Source organism: Agelaius phoeniceus, chromosome 1 (assembly GCF_051311805.1).
Source record: "Agelaius phoeniceus isolate bAgePho1 chromosome 1, bAgePho1.hap1, whole genome shotgun sequence".
NCBI classification, from domain to species: domain Eukaryota; kingdom Metazoa; phylum Chordata; class Aves; order Passeriformes; family Icteridae; genus Agelaius; species Agelaius phoeniceus.
Window position 1 is genome coordinate 54,823,098 of NC_135265.1, and position 10,342 is coordinate 54,833,439.

At 41.9% G+C, this 10,342-nt stretch overlaps 1 protein-coding gene across 1 annotated transcript; it reads left to right on the forward strand.

Annotated features, from left to right (window-relative positions):
* Positions 1–381: 381 nt before the first annotated feature.
* On the forward strand, positions 382–10,108 carry MPLKIP (M-phase specific PLK1 interacting protein). The gene is made up of 2 exons (XM_077179199.1): positions 382–1,147; positions 7,374–10,108. The coding sequence occupies exons 1-2, from the start codon at positions 794–796 to the stop codon at positions 7,575–7,577; spliced, it is 558 nt and encodes a 185-aa protein (XP_077035314.1). The 5' UTR covers positions 382–793; the 3' UTR covers positions 7,578–10,108.
* Positions 10,109–10,342: the final 234 nt, after the last annotated feature.

Consider the following 10,342-nt stretch of genomic DNA (forward strand, 5'->3'; position numbering starts at 1 on the left):
CAGAAATAAATAACAATAAAAAAATCTTTACCATTTTTTCAGAGCTGCTGAGGATTTGCATTAATATGTATGTGAGAACAGAGCAGGAATGTGGAATAAATAACATTGTTAAATTGACTTTGTGCTAAATGTGAAGTTCTCCTACGAAGTAGCATTTTGCCACCAGTTTGTATGAGTAAGTTTTGCCTGAGCTACCACTCAATTGCTGACAGTTCAAACTGATTTTGAGGAAAACCCTTTCATTAAGGTGCTGTTTAAATGTCACTCTGTTTTTTCAATCGGGACTGCCGCAACACGTAGCATTTGCAGGCTCAGACTCCAGAACAAAGGCGCACAATGAGCATATCTGTAGTGACAAGAAATGTGAGGCAAACACTCGCTTTGCTTTACAGGAGTTCATTTCGTCGTTTTTAGCAGCTGTAGAACCGCGGGCATTCGCTGACAGCCACGCTGAGCCCACGGACGCCGTAAGCCCCATCCTGTGAGTTACCAGGCATCTTCTGAGACTCCTACTCCAGATTACTCCTCTTCAGCTGAAGGAGCTCAGAACCCCTCGGGCTCGGCTTGCCGGGTCGCTGTGTGAGGCTGCTGGGCCCTCTCTCCCGCCTCCCGCTTCCAGGCGGGATGGGATGGACGGCGCCTCGCCCTCCCGCCGCGGAACGTTTGGAGCCCGGAACCTGCCGCCCGTCCGCCCGGCGGGGAAGAGGCGGGGGAAGAGAAACGAGCGGACGCGGCGCCGCCGCCATTGCACAGGTTCCGCTCCCGCGGCCGCCATTCTCGGCCTGTCCCGGCCATGTACCGGCCGGGATTCCGCGCACCGACACCTCCCTATGCGGGCGGCGGCTTCCGGAGCCCTCCCTCCGGCGGAGGACCCTTGCCGCCCTCTCCGCGGGGCTACGGGAGCCCCCACCACACGCCGCCCTACGGCCACCGGCCCGGGCCGTACGGCAGCGGCCTCTCGCCCCGCGGCCCCGGGTTCCACGGGCGCTTCGGGAGCCCCTCGCCGGGGGCGCAGACCCCGCGCAGGCCGCAGAGCGTCAGTCCCCGGTACCCGGCTCCGTACGGCGGCTCGTCCCCGGCCGGGGCGCCTCTGCACCCGCCGCCGCAGCACAAGCGCTCGCCCGGCGGCTTCCAGAGGCACTTCCAGGTATGGGGCAAGGCGAAGAGGGACACGGGGAGGAAGGAAAGAGGGAGGGGGAGAGAGAGGGTGGGAGCTGCTTCTAAGCGAGGCCCGTAGCCGGCTGGGGGAAGGCACACCGGGGCCTTGTGTCAGCGCAGCATCCACCCGCCAACAGGATTTTCAGGGAAGAGCGAGGCTTGAACCTCACTGGGCAACATCAGCTTTTCCCCCGCCCATTCCCCCGCAGTAGAGAGGACGGACAGAGCACCGGTAGCTGTGAGATGAGGAAAGGGAAGAGGGCCCTAGGCTGGCGCAGCTTTCTTTTTCATATTCTGGCATATGAAGGTAGAGAATTAAGCACCGGCCAAAACGACAGCAATCACCTTCCTGCCTCCCTCTGATCGGTTTTCTTTAATGCAGTGGTGAAGGGTGGTGTGCGTTTACTTTTCCCGGGTTGTCGTCCATCGTGGGAGCTGCCCTATCCACACCCTATCCACACGGAGTTTCCAGGCACACGGACAGAGAAAAGGAGTGCTCCATTAAAAAGAATTAAGCTGAGGCTCCTTTAAGCAGAAGCATCTGTTGTGGTAATAGACTCTCATTTTAAAGTCTTTGCTTTGCATTGAAAGCTTCCTGAAAGCCAGCAACAGTAGGTTCTATGAGTTAAGCTTTTTTCCAGCGGTGTTAGTTGTCATATGTGACTGGCAATGCACACAGGGCAGGGATGGCAGTTCTCAGGAGAACAGCTTTATGTATATAACTGGCTTTATGCAATATTAGAGAAGCCTTAAAAGTGTAACAAGTGATATGAGCAGTACAATGATAATTTTTTTTTGTGCTCTTATTGATACTTGAAGGATTAAATATGATAATGAAGTCACATCTTAATAGAGATTAGTAAAATCTTAATGTGCCTGCACTGCATTGTAACGTGTCCACTGAAGACTAGTATTTTGTTATTTTCTTATGATGCAGTTAACTCATAAATCTCATAGCTGATGAAAGGGGATCATTAGAAAATTTATACATTGTCTTCAGCACAACAGAGACTTTCCTGGTGTGGAAGCTAACAGATTGCATAACCTCAGTGCCTTTTGAAAAAGCCAAGCGTATGGCATTTCTGCTGCAGATTATGGAGGGACAATTTATGTCATTGATGTCTAATTTCCTTTTAAAAGATCATTCTTTGGCTGTTCAATTAAGTGGTTTTTTCAAAGCCTGCCTGTCATGGCTTGGCACTGGCACAGTGCCAGTGCACCCATGAATATGTATTCTCTCAAATGGTTACTGTGAGATGTGACCAGAAACCAAGCAGAGCAGGCTCAAGCCTAGAAATAAAGAAAAAAAAACTTTATTAACCTACACAATAATAAAAGGAATACACAAAATTCAGAATGAAAACATTGATTCCACCTCCCCCCACCAAATTTCCACCAAAGCACAATGAGACAAAACCTTGGATTCTCAGTCAAGTTACCACCTCTCAGATAATCAATTCTCAGTTCATCAAGGGAGAGAGGAGTCTCTCTTGTACCATAGTCTACCACAGGAAATACAATTGAAACCTTTTGTGTTTCCATGTCACACATGGCACCACCTGGAGAAGATCTGCCATCCTGACATCCTCCTTCTATGTACAGTGCTCTCACCACTGCATATGGACCAAAACTGCTTATAGGGTTCCTTTTAGGGATGCTTTGCCAAGTACCAAAAAAACAACTGTTTCTCATTTTGGGACGACAGTCTCCCCCATTTTCACCTCCCCTGCAGCCAAGGGTCTTCAGAACAGAGATCTTCTTCCCTGAAGGTGGAAGGCACCCCCACACCCTCCTCATCTTTGTTCACTTCACTCCTGCACATGGCACCACTGCAGCAGGTCACTCTCACTCCTGCACTGGCAATCACTACAGCAGGTCACTCTCTTGCTCAAACCATTCCATCCCCCTAAATGCAGTCTCTGTGTCACATGAAAAATGATTCTGTCCATGGCTATACAACAAAAGTCCAGCCAAAGGCCACTCCATCATCTCTTCCCACCTAAGATTCTTTCCTATATTCTTCTGACATCTCAGGTCCCAGGCTGTCTCTCTTCTCTTTGAGATCAAGGAGAACTAGTGTTTCACAAGGTTTTCTTTGTCTAAGAAAGGGTTGAAATCTCGGGCTCTGCTGCCCTCGGGACAGCTGAACTCGCACCTCCCCCCTTCTCTTCCTCCTCTGCCTCCGTGCTGCCAGCTCTCTCTCTCTCTCTCCCTCTCTCTCTCTCTGGGGAGGGGGCTGCCTGGGACATCCCACTGTTTCTCCACCCCTCCGTCGTGTCCTGCAGGGGCCCAGGGGCCGGCCTGGTTCCTTTCCCTTCCTCCCCCTTCTCTGTCCGGGCACCCGGCCTACCTCAGCCTAGGCCACATGGCTTCCCCTCCCCTACCCAGCCTGTGGCCGGGCAGGGGAGGTCCAAACTCTGCACTGACCAGAAGGAAAGAGAAAGTCCTCTGGGAGTTCTCTGCTTTTAACTCCCTGTGATCCCAGAGGTGTATCCATGTCTTCAGTGGTTACACCAGGTGTCAATATTCAAACCTGACCACTGATTGGTTTGGCTGGAACTTCACGAGAAACTCACTTCCCTGTCAACGGACTGTGCCTTAAAATTAATTGAGCAGAAGAATATGCAGGAATCCTTTTGTCTTTCGTTTTAGTCAGTTTCATGTCAGCACCTGAGGATGGGAACCTTCCCATAGGCTCCATTCTTGATGTAAGAAATCTGACATAAAATCTGGTTACATTCTGAGGTAAGAAACATGACATAAAGAAGGTACAAGTTTGAATCCAGTCTCAGACTGTCACAACATTCTCTCCCCTTTCCTTCTTTAGACCTTGTGTGTAGTTTAGGAGCACTGGCCTGATGGCAGCTCCTTCAGAGACTCAGAGGATATTGAATGTCTGTAGCTTTGCCCAGGACTGAAGAAATGTGTGAGTCTGCACTTTGCGTGTACACGAGCTGTTCTGCCTGGGAGGGCAGTAGAGGCAATCACAGAGGGAATTAGTCTCATAAACCATGAGTCCCCATCTGCTTAGGTGTGGATAAGGATCTCTGCCTATGAGGCCATAAATAGATTCAGATGGAAAGCCCTTTTGCATTTTCTGAGCATCAGGTTTCTTGTGAGGCATGTGCATTGTCCCCTCTCCTCTGTAGATCCTGTTAAGTGAACTCCAATACCTTTGACATTTATGATGCTACAGTCACTTTTGAGATTAAAGTCTTAAGTGGCCCTTTAAAATTGCATTGGAAAATCCAAAAGAGAGTTTATGTTTACCTTAGTGTTCTATTAGTGTCATGCCATTAGCATTCTGTACTCATTTTGTGCTGGAAGATTTTCATTCTTTGAAACAAACAGAAAACTTGAAGGAAAACATACTGAGCTTGTTTTTTTCTGAAATGGCTTACTCAGCCTTTATGTGGCCAGTAGTATACAGCACTTTCTGGTTTTTCCACAGAGGTGCTTTATATTTTATGAAAACATGTTTCTGCAACAAGGGCCTGTAGTGACAGGACAAGGGAGAATGCCTTTAATCTGTAAGAGAGTAAGTTTACATTGGAGATTAGGGAGAAGCTCTTTACTATGAGGGTGGTGAGGCACTGGAACAGGTTGCCCAGAGAAGTTGTGGATGCACCATCCCAGGCATTGTTCAAGCCCAGGCTGGATGGGGCTTTCAGGAGCCCAGACTAGTGGGGGGTGTCTGTGCCCTCGGGAGCAAAGTTGAGACTAGATGATCTTGAGGTCCCTTCCAACCCAAACCATTCTGTGACTTCTCATCTCCACTTAGAATTCACTTAGAGGTAATGTTTTATTCCTTACACTCAGCAGGAACTATTGAACTAGCTGCTAGCAGCAGCTATGGAATGGTATGGATCAAAAATTGTTACAGAAAGTAAAAGAAACACCACCCTTTTGAAATGATACAGTTGTGGTTTTTGTGGTCTCTGCATATGCCAGTGGCTGTAATTACATCAGGCAAAGCAAGCTGATAAAGGGAGTGACTGTCCCCAATTTCAAGGCAATATTACTCCACTCAGTAACCCTTTAATGAATAGCAATTAAAGCTGTTGTTTTCTGCTTCAAAGAGAGATTTGTTATCTAGAGAAAAAGTACTGAGAATAGATTCACTTTTTTTAAGGAAAGTTCATTGAGAAAATGCTGTTGGCATAAGTGACAACTAATAGAAAGTTTTTTTAAGCTATCTTTGGTACCAGATAGTGCCTCTTGCACTGAATGGTTTCACTTGTACAGGTAGAGCTGATTTCCTTTTCCATTCGTCTGTAACATAAATAATCACATTTTGGTTTTCTTCCCTAAAAATAATTTAGAGGGGAAAAAGCATGTGATGACTAGTATTCTAAACTTAATCTACATGCTTACATGTACTGTAGGCTGTCAATCTTGTATTACAGAATAATAAATTTCCTATATTTCAAAAATGCTAAAATTAGTGTAATGTCAGTGTTACAGATGACCTGCATCATACTGTAGTGAAATTAAAGATTATTAAATAAATCCATATGAATGAGCCTTACCATTGAATTATTTTGCTCCTTCCCTGAATACTGCAGATCATTATATCAGCTCATGTTTCTTTTGCCTTCTGCAGATTAAACATGGCAATAAATGAGCTCCACATTCAATCTGTTTTACAATGTCAAAAGGTCTTCATTAAATGTGGTAATTTAGGGATGGTGGAGTTTTGTGTTTATTTAGGACAGCATGCACTGGGTACTGCTTTTTCGCTACTAAATGTGAGTACTTAACATAAATGTCTCTTGCTAGAGCATGTCAGCTTATTCTAGGAAACTCCATGCCCCTTAGAGAGTTTTTAGATGTATTCTGAGGTGATTCGCTGACCCTCATGGGGTTTGATACAATATTGTAATTCGCCACCTTTTAGAAATTCTTGTGTGTTGAGATCATCCTCTTAGCTACATAACCTAGCTGCAAAGAATCATCAGAAACATGTGCTCTATAAATAAGACACGGATGTTCCCACATTTGATCATGTGTCCATTATCATCAAACTTCAGGAGCTCCTGAAAAGTTCTCGCTGGAAACACATTGACACATTCCTGCCACAGCACGTTAGCAGAAATAGGTTCAAGCTGTTTGAGTGAAATCTATTCTTCTGGCTAAACACTGGGTCTTTCACTTTATGGCACCATATCTCAGTTCTCCTCAAAAATTGTTTTACATGATCTATTTACATAGATGTTAGGGCTTATAAGTCAAATTCAAATACCATCACTGCTGATCCAAAAATTCAGAGGTGGCCGGGTTGTGGGGGAAAGCAGCCATTAATCAAGTGCTTTTACCCTGTTTTACAAAATCTGATAACCAGACTCAAGGCATCCTGTTGCTCTGACCATACAGAAAGCAATGGGCATGCCTGAAGATTACTGTGTATCTGGGTAGTATGGGTTGCTTAACTTTGGTTAAAACAATTTAAATAAATACAGATTTAGATAGAACTTCACCTTTTAGAGGAGTGAATCTGGAGAACAATAGATGATGCTAACAGGTGAAAAAGATTATAGAGCTCCTTTATGTCAGCACTCTTTAAGCTGCAGACTTGTAGCAGCTTTACAGAAGCAATTGTTGTGATCCTTGATCTAAAAAAAAAATCAAATATGAAAAGCTCCCTGCAAAAGCCAATACCCAATAAGTCACTGATTACCACTGAGATTGTATATAAAATAAAGTCATGGGTTTTCAAATTTCACAGAATACTGGTTTGGCTAAAAGAAGATTTTTTTTTCCCCCAATGAAATCTTTGTAGCTATTTGCATTATAGAATGCTGTGTTCAATTTGTAAGTACTTAATATTTGACTTCTGCTCTTTTTAATATTGTCAGCTCTTCGTCAGCCTCTAACTCCCTGTTTTGTTGTTCAGTTTTTTTTAGACATGTTGACAGATTATGAAAAATAGCATGAGCTGCTTTTCTGCAGCTATATGCCAGATTGATGTAAACAAGTATTTGGAAGAAGATTGTGGGTAGTGCTTTTTTCTTATCCTGGTAAATCATCACTTAAAAGTAAAATACATTAAAGTTAATATTTCCCGAGGAAGATGCAAGATGTAGTAATTAAAATTAATAATCAGCTTCAGAGTTCTACTGCAGTAGAAGGAAACATTTTACATTTTTTTTACATTTTTTTTCTTAGTTTGAATTAGACTATTAAATGTTTCTTTACCTGATGATTTTCTTCCAAAGGGATCACCCAGGACATCTACTCCATTTGGTACAGCGCATGGCAGAGAGAAAAGAGTCTCTAATGATGTGGAAAACTATTACAGACCTTCAATGCTTGAGGACCCATGGGCTGGCCTAGAGCCAGTGTCTGTTACAGACATAAACCAGCAATACAGCAGTGAGCAAACAACATGTACTGGTAAAAAAGGGAGGTATTTCAGCTAACACTTTTAAAGGCCAAATAATTCCATCTTGTCAGGAAAACTTTGGGAAAGAATCTTTACACTTACACAAGATGAACAATAATCAAGACCTTAGATAATACTTTTATTTCATCACATGTCCACCCTTTTATCCTACCTTTTTTATTGCATTGGATATTTTTATGTATGGGAGGCAAAAGGAGTGGTAGGAAAACTTACATTTCTGGCTATGTGGAAGTGCCTACCAGCTCTGAAGAACAGTGTTCTTTAATCACCAGCGACTGATTTGTGACTGTTAAAGCAAGTTTCCATATACTTACCTCTCCCATGCCAGACTGTTAGCCTTCTATTGTAAAGTCTTTTAGGAAGTGGTATTTTTTATGTTTCAACATTTTTAGATTGAAATAACTTGGAAATAAAATAAAGTTTTGTAAACCTTTGTTTTGTAATGTATAAAGAATATTTTAGGAGCTTTGTTAAGGTGAACACATTAACACAGTAATTCACAACACTGAAATTAGGTGACTTCTGTAAGTGTGCTTGTATGCTGTAGTTAACATCTGGTTTTGTGCATAATAATTTTTGTTAATTGCAGTGTAATGTGAAATTGAAACATGACTTATAGCCATCTCAGGAAACAAATGTATTGGTTTTGGAAAGTTTAATTTGTTGAACAAACTCAAGTCACAAACTTAATTCTGGAATTATTTGCTTTTGTGTTTAAAAATATATATATTTAGATCAGTATTAGAAATTTCTGGATTATAGTAACAAGTCTGCTCATTGACAGTTTAAGTCTAAAGAACGCATAAAACATCAAGCTTAAGTAAATGCAAATTTTCTTTCTGGATCCACCTGCTAGAATAGTACAGAATGAGTGACAGTTTTTGTTACACAGTTGACATTAGTACGTGCATTGCATCTTTTTTTAATCCATTTTATATTTTTCAATTATTTTTTATTTTTACTTAGAGCAGGCATCATTGCCAGGAGAATTGATTTGTGTGTGTACATGCTATATTTTTATACTGAAGAGGAAAGCAATGCTTTGGGTTTTTTAGAGCTTGTCTTTACATGGAAGATCCATGCTTAAATTCAGGAGTGAATATCATAATCTAGAATAAAAAAGACATAGTTCCAGCTGCAGGCATGTTCTTAACTTGCCATGTTACAGCTGCAGTATTTAGATAAATTTGTTGTTGAACTTAACACTATTTGTTTGTTGATCTTGGCTTTTAAACCAAGGTAGAGTGTAAAAACTTTGTTAAATAAAACCATTAGTTTAGTTTTCAAAATACATGTGTTCTTTTAAGCTTCTTATGTACTCAAAACTTATTTTTGTAGTCCTGAGGCAGGATTAAGTAGAAAAGCACAGGAAATCCCATTAAACTGTTCTTAGTAACTTGTCTTTTGCTGAGGTAGAATAGTCCTCTGTACTCTTTATCTGTTTCAGCATAAGATGTGTTAGGTTAATACTGCCTTCAGGAACAACTTCAGACTGTAAGGGGAGCTTAATATGTTCAAATGTTGTGACTCTCTTGTACTCTTAGGACCACAGTCTAAAGTATGTCACTTGTGTGTTCCCCTGGTTCACCCTATTATTTTAGTATTACATCCAAAAAGGCTGCCTCAAGAACTGAGAACATAAAGCCTGCTGGATATCAAGAATGGTTAAATCTTCATCCCAGAATCAAAAACTGGTTCCTTAAATGGCAGCTATCAGTATTGTTGTCTTTAATAGGTACCAGCTAAACTGAGATGACTTGACAAGTTATAGAATTTATACATAAGTTAATCAACATCATTGTGAAAACTGAAGTGTAAATTTTTCTTTCCTTTTTTGTTTTTTTAACCTTGTCGGGTGCTGTTAAGCTCACAGGAAAAAAAAAGTTGCAGTGTGCTTAATCAAGTGCCCTGTTTCTTTGCCGTTTCCCATGTAATTGAAATGCAATTTAGTTTTTGCAATATTTGGTGATCTTGGAGAAACGAATATGATTTTATTTAAGAGAGTAAATCCATGATGTGTTCTCAGTTAGATGTGATGAGAGTCTGGGTTTGGAAAGGAGAAAGGAAAGGTAAGGGATTCCTGAGAGAAGAGACTGTTAGAGGTGGGACTTCTTACAGAGTAGCCAGTATGAGCTGCCCTTGCACATTGCAAGGATGGATTTTTCCACTTTGGCATTGCAGTAGACCCAGGCATCAACTGGAACCAGGTGTCAGACATCGGTGAAGGTAAATCTTCCAGAAAGAGAACAGAAAATAATTATGAAACACTGTTTAATCCGTGCAGACCTTCCACTATGTCGTCTGTTAAATTGCTGCTTCAGTGCACTTCAGGATATGACTCAACAATTTTAAGTACATCATACTGCTAAAAGCTACAGTCATTTGGTCAAGAATCAGCACCAAAAACTTTAAAATTATTCACCTTTCTGGCTTCTGGGAGAAATTCTGTAATTACAGTAAAATTTAAATATGTCATTGTTGGAGAGCTGTAAAATGCATGAACACGTGTTCAGAACTATAAATATAATGTTCTTAAAGTCAAGTTAATCTTTGCCTTTTTTGACATGATATCTATTAAGCTTAAGAACATACCTCCTCACCAGTTTTTTTTTCTTTTTACCATTTGGCAAACATCTGATGGAGAGAGTAATATCACTTCCTCATTTGTTAATGAAGACACTTCATAGTACCACTATGACTCTGGAATAGCATGTGATGATAAAATGTAAAGCACAAAATACATCATTTTTTCATGAGCCCGTGAAACAAAATAGTCCTTAT

Excerpts from the sequence above, each read along its gene's own strand:
- MPLKIP (XM_077179199.1), top strand. The coding sequence starts at position 794 with ATGTACCGGCCGGGATTCCGCGCACCGACACCTCCCTATGCGGGCGGC. Across the intron at positions 1,148-7,373 it reads GCTTCCAGAGGCACTTCCAG|GGATCACCCAGGACATCTAC; the intron begins GTATGGGGCAAG and ends TTTCTTCCAAAG.